Source organism: Hypomesus transpacificus, chromosome 7, assembly GCF_021917145.1.
Source record: "Hypomesus transpacificus isolate Combined female chromosome 7, fHypTra1, whole genome shotgun sequence".
NCBI classification, from domain to species: Eukaryota; Metazoa; Chordata; class Actinopteri; order Osmeriformes; family Osmeridae; genus Hypomesus; species Hypomesus transpacificus.
This window is the reverse complement of record NC_061066.1, coordinates 8,568,204-8,579,588: the sequence shown is the minus strand read 5'-3', so window position 1 is coordinate 8,579,588 and position 11,385 is coordinate 8,568,204. Positions and strand designations below refer to the sequence as shown.

Sequence of the window (11,385 nt, the reverse complement as noted above, 5' to 3'; positions counted from 1 at the left end):
AAGGGGTCCTTTGGTGAGCCAGACAGGAACAAGCAGCTCTCAGCTCCCCCTCCGCAGAACCAGCCAGTCCAACCTCAGGCATGTCGATAGCTATTGGCCATGGATGCCATATTTTACAAAGGCGGCTGATGGAATCTAAGACCTTGTGGCCTCTATCTGGCTGAGCAGCATGTTGCTAACAGGACTTTAATGGAGTGGTCCAGGACTGCTCTAGACCGCTGTTACTCACCGCCCCCCCCCCCTCCCCCTTCTCAACTCCCCCTCCCCCCTCCCTGATTTGTGGGCCATGCTGACCAATCCCCCGCTCTTTGGCCTGCTTTTTCTTACTTCCCTGTATTACTTTTATTTTTTTTAAATGCCACAACCTAAATGGAAGAACATCGATCTGAGATCCTGTATTAAAAAGGTTTGCAATCACGTTCTGTTGGTGATGTATTAACTACCACACCAGAACAGTGAAAAACGTACTGACACACTGACCACCTGCTGACATTCTGACCACTCGTTATCATTTCTGTACTTGTAGGCATCTGAGAAAATCTGATAAGTGTTAGCGATGTGGTTCAAGCTGCATGAGGCCCTCTGATTGGTTGGTTGGAATTACAGCCATATTGCTTTCCCTAATCCAATCCACTCCGATCTCAACAGGTGCACAGGGGCTGTGGCTTAGGGGTTGATAAAGAGAAGGGCTTATGAACAGTCAGCTACACAGAGCTCTACTCTCCTCTCTCTCTGCTACAAGTCCTCCTCTCTCCGCCCCTCTTCTCTCTCTGCCACCATATTCTCTCTCTCTCTCTCCCTCCCTTTTTCCTCTTTTCTCCCATCTTTTCCTCTAGTCTATGTTGAAGTGTTCCCCTGAAAAGATCCTTACTCTGCTTTAATTAAAAAGAACAGACATGCATTATTTACAAATAAAAACACTCCACCGTGCAGATGGCCCAGCACAGATGAGTTATTTCTTCCCCCAGAAAGTGGACGTGTGTGTCAGCAGATGGTTCCAACTGTCTCAGCCCCATCCCCAGCAGCACATGAGGACCAGGCTGAGACTGGGCTTTCACATCCCATTGGTAAGTCATTAGAAACATCATTCGGCATGCATTCCGCACCAATAAAATACACATGGAGGAACGCTGGATCGGAGTCATTTTGATGGAAATGGAAAGTAATAGCCATGCCAAGGTCTCAAATCAGAAGTGAAAAGTACAGAATCACCAATGAGGTTAGGAAACGATTGTAAAAAGGTGGGAAGTAGGAAATTTAAGCATTTCTCCCCCCAGCGATCGCACACATCATCAGCATAGCAAGAGCATCACAGACCCAGAATGACATCACAGACCCAGAATGACATCACAGACCCAGAATGACATCACAGACCCAGAATGACATCACAGACCCAGAATGACATCACAGACCCAGAATGACATCCCATTTGGCAACAGGAGCTCGGAATCTATTTGAGAGCATATCTTGAAGGAAGTAAATGTCTCTGGTGAGAGAATATTGAGAGCAATTACAACCATTACAACCAGACACTGGTACAGATCACACAGAGTGGCAGCCACAGTCAGATGAGGCTGTCAAATAAATAGAGGGTTGCACAGGAAGGGCGGGGCGGGGGGGGGTGTAAGTGTACAGACAGTTGGGTTAGAGCTTTACATGGGGTGAGGGATAAGGGGACTGGGAGATCGGTCATATCCAGTGACGGTTTATAAGATAATGGCATTTTTACCAATATGCCTCCAGTCAACCTAATGAGAAGTGTCACAGTTAAAAAGCACACACAATTGCACAGAGGCAACCCATGGGAAGCCCATTTTCAAGTTACATAAGGTGAGAGCTGGTAATCATTTTGGTTTCTTACATAAAGAAGGAATGATTCCCTTGCAAACAAAACATCAATCAAAACATATTGTGACTGAAGGCAGTGTTGTACACCTGGCAGAAAATTGGTTATTTAGTTGATAATCAAGGCATTCATTTTCTTAACATTATTAATCCTGCCTGGCCTAGATGACTGTTGCATTGCATTCCTAAAGACCATCACATGGTCGCAGATGTAGAGCCACAGTGTTAACTCTGGCATGAAGCTTGGAAGTGGTGTCAATCAGATGGTTCAGTCACCAGCCCTCCATGATGACAAAACCCCACTGTGAGACCTGATGAATACTATAACTTTTAGCCGGAAGAGTTTCAGAATTAATCATGTATTTTGCGTGAGAGTCTGAACACATCAAGGGTATGTTAATGACGTAACAAATGACACAGCAGTAATTGTAAACACTGCAAAGAAAGGACACTTAAAATAAAATGTTCAGGTTAGTTGCACACAAAGCATGAATCTTGTTTACGACGTTACATTACTCTGTGTTTGCAGACAATTTGGCCATAGGTCATATCCTAATTGGATTATTACAGAGAAAAATAGAAGGCTATGGAGCACTAAAATGCATGTTCCACAAAAGCAAAATAGTCTATCAAAGAATAAAGGAATTTGCTCAAAACACAAGAGAAAACAATCCATCATTCGGCGTGGAAAAATTTAGGTCTGTATCATTTCATCTGGACGCTCTTGATGTAAATTCGAAACTCCCACTCACCACTCAATACAAACTTACATCATTGAAACACAATACAGTGGAGCTAAGGTACATTAACGGTAATAGTGTAATGGTGAAATGTCTGGTTTGGAATCAGATATGAATCGTCTTGTTAGAGTAATTTTCATGCAATAGCATATGTTGTCAGTGAGGTGAAAAATAAAAACAGGTTTGCAAAATGTAAAATTTTATTTTCAAAAATGTAAGCAACAGATTACACAGTAAACTTTCAGCAAATGCAATCCTAACTTAAACTGTACTCACATCCGGGACTTCAAAATAAAAGACTCACATACTTACACAATCTATCTATAATATACAAAAAAGAATACAGAATAAATATTAAAATGGCCACAAGAGAAAAAGTAAGTCATTGAAAACAATCAGTAGAGAGCAAATGTTGGGAACGTAGTAACAACTCGGTGCCTTTTAACATTTTTTTTACAAATTGTGCAAGATTTCATACTAAGGCTCTGGTCTTGAAGTGACAGTTGTCTGATTCACACAGAAGTATTCATACGCACACTCACACACACTCAGGCACGCACTGATGACCACGCACACTCATCACGCACACACACAGGGCACACTAATACACTCGCACACTCATTCTCGCACACAGGCATGCACACATGCACACTCACACAGACACACCTACACACACACACAAACACACACTCCCTGTGCTCTGAGCACTCTGTGGGGTGTAGCAAACCATTGCAGATCATTGTGTATGGCCTGTGATGTTCATGAAAGTGAACCAGCTTTTAAAAATGAACGTGCACTCCGCCCAGATTTAGGAAGCCTCCCTGTGTGTATGAAGGACTTGTCAAGAGCATATGAAAAACCGACATCCGAAAGACATGAAAATATCAGAACCTTTAAGGCAGGAACCCCTGGGATGGCCTCAGCATAACTCTAACAATATGTCTGTTTAGGTACATGGACATGACACATTTAATTAGAACTTCACTGTCTTTTTTTAAGCACAAGGTTGTTCTCAAAAAGCAGTGTTTCTTTTTTTTTATCCAAACATTATTTATTCGTCTTTTTTTCTCAGTAAAAAGTGATAGGAAAGTAACAATGTCAGACACTAGGGACATATGGATCGTAAAACTACAAGAAATCATTTCTAGTTTTAAGTTGCAACTTCAAAAACCACACATTGTTGTTCCCCATCGATAAGCCCCGCCCCAAAATGAGAAAAGATATCACTTACATTAAAACCATTTTATCCTCTTGTGATGGTATATTCCAACAGTTAAGCCACCCGACATGTTTTGCTTTACTTACAGCGATTGTGAAGTCTGTTGCAAATTAAAGCATTCATTGTTTCGTTTTGGAAAGAGAAAAAAAAAAAGTTGTCCTTTTAATGCAACTGTTGATCAAAAAAAGCCTTCTTTACATCTTCTTTTTAGTGCAACTCTTTAAATGTAAAACAATTCCAGTGATTCCTTGAAAGGTAATCATTTCTTTGTTTTGAGTTTTTAAATTTTTCATCTTTTTATTTTTTATTTTGTATTTTATACCTCACAGAATTATCTTCAAAATATCCAAAGCAAGGGGGTCAGTCCTTTCTCTGCAGTTTGTTGACGATTCTTCTTCTCTAGATTTTTTTTGCTTCTCTGCATCTACATGGCCTTCCTCAGTGAGTTGTTTACTAGAACATAAACACAGGAGGGATGCTCGACTTCCTGCGAATCCCAATCCCTTCAGCCTCCACCTTTGATGTTCCGTCACCCAGGCCTGTGACTGACAGTCCAACTCCTGTCTCAGAAAAGAGGGGGGAAGAGGAGAAACAGGAGGATGAGGAGACAGAGAGAAAGAGACAGATAGAGGGGAAAGAGGCAGACAAAGAGAGAGAAAGCTGTACAATGGGACCCAACCCCGATCAAGATCAATCAGGGTAAAAAAAGAGAGACAGAGAAAGCCGCGTGGAAAAAAAAAGCCAAGTATCACAGCCTTCATATAACGCAGTAGGGTTCCCTTGGTAACCTGGATTTCCTGCAGTAGAGCAGTGTGGTACTGAAACAGCGACGGAGCTCCCTGTTGGAGAAGATGCAGATGAAGGGGTTGACCCCCGCCTGGGCGAAGCTCATCCACACAGCGGCGGTCAGGTAGCCCCCCGGCACAGCGGGGCCCCTGGCGAACACTCTCCAGTAGCAGGCCACCAGATAGGGCCCCCACAGTGCCAGGAAGAAGAAGGTCATGATGTAGAACATCCGGCTGATCCTCTTCTCTGTCTTGAACTCATCCAGCACCAGGAGTCGTCTGCGGCCCGCCGCGTTGCTGTTCTGCCTGATGCCCAGAAGGGTAGGCGGGGTGGGGCCTCTCCCAAAGCCCGCCAGCCAGTTAGCCGCCGCCTGGCCGCTGGCCCCCGGCCCGTGGAAGGTCCAGTTCTGGCTGACCGCCGGCACAAACTGGACCGGTTTCATCTTCCGGCGGTCGTGGACGAAAAAGATGAGCTTGAGGTAGACTAGCTGCGTGGCCAGAAGGATGAGGGCGAGCAGCAGCATAAAGCCCAGGGAATCGTTGGCTCTGAAGGAGCGGTGCTGGAAGGTGCACTGGTCTTCCTCTCTGATGAAGGAGTACGTCCCCACATCCAGCACCGGGGGGAAGGCCATGGCCACTGACAGCGTCCACACCATGCAGATGACGGCCAAGCACGTCCAGAAGGTCAGCCTCTTGGTGTAGAAGCGATGGTGGGCGATGGCCAGGTAGCGGGTCACGCTGACACAGAACAACATAAAGGCCGTGTGAAAGCAGGACAGCACGCCCAGGAAGGCGATCACCTTGCAGGTTAGGGTTCCGTACGTCCAGGTGGAACCATTCTTGACGGAGGTGAACACGAAAGGGAAGCAGATGGCGGAACGCAGGATGTCGGAGGCGCACAGGTCCAGTAAGAAGTAGTAGGGCGCTCGGTGTAGGCTCTTGTCTTTGACCAGTAGGATGGAGATCAGAAGATTGCCGACCACTCCGACGCCGATGATGAAGCCCAGGGAGGTCAGTTTGAGGAAAGTGGCAAGAGGAGAGACACTCTGCAAGATGTTGTGGTCCCCTGCATGGCTATAGTTCGCCATAGATGGAGGAGGGATCATTAAAGATGATGATAGCTTCAGCCAAGTATCATGATCTGGGGGCCTGGAGGGGAGGCGATAGATCCATTTGGTGTGCTTTGAAGCAGATTCCAGGCTTGTAGGCAGTCTCTCTTCTAAGGCATCCTTTGTTCCTTTGTCTCATCACACCTAGAAAAATCCCTGAAAAATACCATCCACTAGTCAGGATTCACTCAGACAGAAAAGCTCTTTTCACTGCATGGCTCTATCTCGCTCTCTCAAAACTGAGTAGTAGGGTATGTCATCATTTCCACAGACTGTCTTTTATCTGCCGTTGTCCGTTAAATAGCATTCCTAATGCTATGCAGACAGGCAGTACTGAGCTGTGTGCTAGTAGTATTTAAGTATTTAATCTGAGGAGAGAGAGTGTTCGATCAGACTCCAGCATATAGCCTGGCTACAATAATATACTTTCATATATCGGCTGCCTTTCAAAATCGTCAGTTAAAGACAAAGCAATGGTAAAAGATCTTAGCGCACATTTGCCTGTCTGGAAGAACGGGATAAACAAATGAGTTGGATTGTTCGGTTAGATTGGTTTGTCTCGCTGTGAACATTTGCAGAAATGCAGTGGGAAAGCTGTTGATCACACCCAAAAACCCAGCACAAGGGATCTATTCCATCTGGGGGAATGCCTCAAATAAACTCGTCCCGACTATGCATTTTTGAAAACCATCGGAAAATGAATACCAAATAAAGCATCCATGTTTTAGTCTGATTATCGGGTGCCTGGAATTACGCGGCGGACGTTAATAAACTATGGTCTACTCATTTTAGGGCGTTTATTGGGCTGGTCTGTTAATCGACACAACAAGATCAATTTTGGTGTAGAGATATGCTAGTTTTAGTGTCAATATTAGATCATGACCACGTCCACAATGTCAATCTTTAATCAGTCGCCGTTTTGCTGTTATTCAGAATAGACTATTGTTTCTTGACTGTTAACTAAGAAATATAGGCTACTGTAATTCTTAATTTTAACATATCAAATAGGCTAAAGGATTAAATGACAAAGCAATATTTATCTAAGACTCAAAGGTAAGCTATTTCATGATCCAACAATTCACATTTTACATTAGAAACACAATAATGTCGCATAGAATTTGAGAAATTCTGCAATTTGTGACTTCATGCCTTTTAACAGCATCGTTCGGTTTTATATCTTTTACGCGCGTTTCCTATTTTCAAGGGTGGAATGCTGTCGATGGCATTGTACGATAGAATAATCCCCGTTGCATCTTAGACTAGACTGTTGGATGGAACATAGGCTACAGTGTAGCGAATCCGCACGTCCATTAGACTGAGCAATCTCCAAGTACCCTGTATGAACTGCCTAGAATTAAAGCCACGAAATGAGAGGCCGATACAGTCGAAAATACGGCAGATATAACAATCAAAAATCATACCTGTTGATAATCCGTTTTGTTTCCCTGGAGGTTATTTACATGGTAGAAGTCACTTTGCCGTAAAAAACCTTGGTTTGTTGGCTGCTCTTTTTCCACGGTGAATATACAGTAAACGGAGCGTCTGACGGAGCATGCGCAGTGAATCCTATTTGTGATCCAAGACGCGTCTCGTCTCTTGTTGCAGCAGCGGCTTTCACGGCAACATCTGCTCTACGGGGGAGTCAAACTCATCCATAGTCCCCCACATCAGTCATAAAGACGGGAAGAAAGCCAACGTTTTTAGTCAGCCCCGAAGGTAGTTTTTCTTACTATTGGATTATTCAAATAAACCCATAGCACATAGCGGGGGTAGGCCTGCTCAACCAACGGCCTATAGGCTCCACCACATATGTGACTTATGTTTCTACACCATCCACTAATAAAACTGATCTGACCACTTCTTTTGTTGACGGTCACAGAAGGGTTTGGCTGAGGTCAATTTAACATCTGGGTGTGGCCTGACATGATCGGCATGATTGAGAAGCACTTCTTTTGACACGTTTATGACGAGGACAAATATGCATTACACGTGCAATACGAATCCATGACTGCTGAACATGGATGCAGACTGCATCTCTTGTAGTATGTGCAATATAATATTAAGTGTGCTGGCAGAGTAATGCACCTGGCCAAAAGGCAGCCACATCACTTCAAACGGAGCCATATTGAAATGTATGTAGTACGTTGAAGTTTGTTTAATGCGTGAGGGACAACCAATAGGCTATCATACAGTCGTCATGGGTGGAGGCTAAGGTGTCTGTGGCGTTGATGGCAGATGTATCATGCTTAGAGCACGTGTAGGTTTGATTATTTCACGACAAAGGAAACAATTCTCAAGATCCCACCCCTTCTTTCGAATGATATGATGGTCAAGCCATCTGTAGATCAACATCACCATCCGTGGTGAGAGCAAACTAATTATTCCAGCCATGCTTTTGTGCAGGTGACATTGTCTTATATAAAGCTTATGTAAGAACGTAGACAACTCAGTACAAATCTAATGAACATCAAAGCTATAATTTATTATTCATAGAAAGCATTCGCCTATATGTTAGGCCTAATTAGGCCTGAAGGATGGAAAATAGAGTATTTCAGTTCCATTGTGCTTCTGCAGTAATAGGCTATATCGCCAAACATTCAGTTAGACAAGTTAACACACATTTAGAAGATAACCATCCAGTGACACGTTTGCTATGATCATGTAATGCTACAATTAGGTGGGGTAATAAGCCTACATTTTTAAGCTCACGATCGCGTAAGCCCATACGGTTTGTGACAGGGTTTTTTCGCTTGGTTCCGTAGAGCGGTTCAGTGTGTTCGGTGTTCGTGCATAGTTCCTTTTTCCAAACTTCCTGTTTGTGTTCGACGCCACAGTGTGAGACCCTATATAGTCAACGTATCTTACGTTATCCGATAAGGCACGTTTCTTGTCAGTCATTTTGTCACTCTGTCAGGAGTTATTCGAAACGAAATGATTATCCAAAATCGTGAAGGATGGGTGCAAGGACATAGTTCCAAATGCGGGCCAGGCAGGATGCCACAAAGCCCTCGTGAGGGTTTGTTTATCAGAACTGCCCGTTTCTCCTGCGTGCGTACCATCCGATGCACGCGCAGAACCCCACAATTGATATAGTCACTCCCAAAAGCAACGCAACAGCATCTCCTCCATCAAATGCCTCGACGACGGGAATGAAAAACAGATACAGAAAGTACAGAATTAAAGTACCGGTCCGATCATCGCACACAAATGCCATGTTAACTCCTGTTCTGTTCACTCGGTGGAAGCGTGGCGCGTGCGTCGTGGTCATATGACATTAGTTCATTTCCTGGTTGTCTTGGCCAATGATAACGTTACATGAAAATTCCTCCAATTTGAACTCTCTAATACCACGATTAATTACAACACACAATGATTTGGACAGTTTATTCAATTGTATGTTCACAGCTTGCCCCTGCGTTTAATTGTAGCCTGGATTTGGGCTACAATTGTACCCTTGACACGGTATTAGCACAGTCAGAAGAGTAGCCCACATGAAGCAGATTGATTCCTCATTGGGTACTAATGTGACCGAAGAGACACTGGTAGATTGAATATAAATGACCGGCCTCCACGGAAACATTAAACGGTGAAGTCATTTGCGAACGGACTGCAAATTTACATGATGATTTACTGCATATGTACAAGCCACAGTGTTTTAACAGGTGTAGCCTAATGTGTGCTTGAAATTGTTAAAACGTATAATAGATTTGTTTGCAGACCACAACAACTTGTTAATTAATATTTCAGTTTTTCACTGCAGAATGGAGTTACCAAACCACAACCAGGGGAAACCTCACGATGTTCTTGCACACAGCTTTCAACAATTGTTATCGTTGACAATGTCAGACTGAATTATAATTATTGTCAGCACTAGACCGGAGGGTGGATCAAACTAACAACAGGTACAGTATACAGACACAGGCCAGGCCAGCCTGTGGGTTGTTAACCAGTCCACCACACCCTGGTCTCTGTGTGAACCAAGCACTGTGAGATATGTCACTGCAGTTCAGCCATGTCACTGCAGTTCAGCCATGTCACTGCCTGGCACACTGGACAAGTCTCCTATCAGTCAGCCAAGTCTTTGAAATATGTCTATGAGAGAGAGAGAGACATAGAGAGAGAGAGAGAGAGAGACATAGAGAGAGAGAGTAATTGTATGTGTGTGTGTGTGTGAGGGAGAGAGAGAGAGAGAGTAATTGTATGTGTGTGTGTGTGTGAGGGAGAGAGAGAGAGAGAGAGTAATTGTATGTGTGTGTGTGTGTGAGGGAGAGAGAGAGAGAGTAATTGTGTGTGTTTGTGAGAGAGAGTAATTGTGTGTGTGTGTGTGTGTGAGAGAGAGAGAGAGAGAGAGTAATTGTATGTGTGTGTGTGTGTGTGAGGGAGAGAGAGAGAGAGTAATTGTGTGTGTTTGTGAGAGAGAGTAATTGTGTGTGTGTGTGTGTGAGAGAGAGAGAGAGAGAGAGAGAGTAATTGTATGTGTGTGTGTGTGTGTGAGGGAGAGAGAGAGAGAGTAATTGTGTGTGTTTGTGAGAGAGAGTAATTGTGTGTGTGAGTGTGTGTGTGAGAGAGAGAGAGAGAGAGAGAGAGAGAGAGTAATTGTGTGTGTGAGTGTGTGTGTGAGAGAGAGAGAGAGAGAGAGAGAGAGAGAGCGAGGGATGGGGGGGACTGGGAAGGGGGGGAGACAGAGAGAGAGAGAGAGAGAGAGAGAGAGAGAGAGAGAGAGAGAGAGAGAGAGAGAGAGAGAGAGAGAGAGACAGTAATTGTGTGTTTGGAGGGTATGGGTTCGGCACATCTTTGTTAGTGTGCCATGCAGTGCAGGGTTCAGGGTAAGCTACAGTGTAATTTAATTAGGACGGACTGGCTCAACTAAAATATTGACCTTGTAAGACTGCCGTGCTAGTATCTGACCCAAGCTAGCCTCCACACACACACACACACACACACACACATACACACACACACACACACACACACACACAGGCCTTACTATCTCTTCCCTCCCTCCTCTCCTCTCCATACACCCTCATCTTCTAGGTATACCACCCCAGTCTTATGCAGGCCCAGGATTAATAGCCCTTATAGGTCTGGTGGCCCGGTGTGGAGCAGTGCATTAGGATGCAGTGTGTGCTGCTCAGGCAGAGTAATGGAACTGTCCCGACCCTTTAGACAAACACCCTCATTTCTATATGCCCTCATCCTGGACCTGATCAATTACCACCCCCGATGAGGAGTGGAATGACTGCCCTGTGTGTGTGTGTGTGTGTGTGTGTGTGTGTGTGTGTGTGTGTGTGTGTATGTACGTGTGTGTGTGAGTTTGTTGAAAGCTCTCTGAAAGTTCTCTGCGGGAACCTTGTCTAGCCCAGATGATGAGCCGCCTGGTCAGAGTGGCAGGTGGGAAAACTGTGGCTGTTGTGTTTGAGAGAGAGAGGGTTGCTGTGTGTGTAGTTGTGTGCATGTGTTTGAGAGAGAGAGGGTTGCTGTGTGTGTAGTTGTGTGCATGTGTTTTAGAGAGAGAGGGTTGCTGTGTGTGTAGTTGTGTGCATGTGTTTGAGAGAGAGAGGGTTGCTGTGTGTGTAGTTGTGTGCATGTGTTTGTGTGTATGCAGGTACGATATGGACCCATCATTTTCAGATGCATTTGAACATTTGTTATGGATCTTGTCAAGAATAAGTAGATTAACTCAATGT

General features: G+C 44.4%; 2 protein-coding genes across 2 annotated transcripts; both read right to left on the bottom strand.

The window, feature by feature from the left end:
* Positions 1 to 2,776: 2,776 nt before the first annotated feature.
* gpr85 (G protein-coupled receptor 85) lies at positions 2,777 to 8,071 on the bottom strand. Its single transcript, XM_047022461.1, has 2 exons — positions 7,120 to 8,071; positions 2,777 to 5,854 (listed from the first exon to the last, which is right to left on the bottom strand). The coding sequence occupies exon 2, from the start codon at positions 5,693 to 5,695 to the stop codon at positions 4,562 to 4,564; it is 1,134 nt and encodes a 377-aa protein (XP_046878417.1). The 5' UTR covers positions 5,696 to 5,854; positions 7,120 to 8,071; the 3' UTR covers positions 2,777 to 4,561.
* An 83-nt stretch (positions 8,072 to 8,154) lies between these two features.
* On the bottom strand, positions 8,155 to 8,973 carry LOC124469288 (small integral membrane protein 30-like). Its single transcript, XM_047022466.1, has one exon. It carries the CDS (start codon positions 8,964 to 8,966, stop codon positions 8,724 to 8,726), a length of 243 nt encoding a protein of 80 aa, XP_046878422.1. The 5' UTR covers positions 8,967 to 8,973; the 3' UTR covers positions 8,155 to 8,723.
* Positions 8,974 to 11,385: the final 2,412 nt, after the last annotated feature.

Coding starts and splice junctions, on each gene's coding strand:
- gpr85 (XM_047022461.1), bottom strand. CDS start 5,695: ATGATCCCTCCTCCATCTATGGCGAACTATAGCCATGCAGGGGACCAC.
- LOC124469288 (XM_047022466.1), bottom strand. CDS start 8,966: ATGACCACGACGCACGCGCCACGCTTCCACCGAGTGAACAGAACAGGA.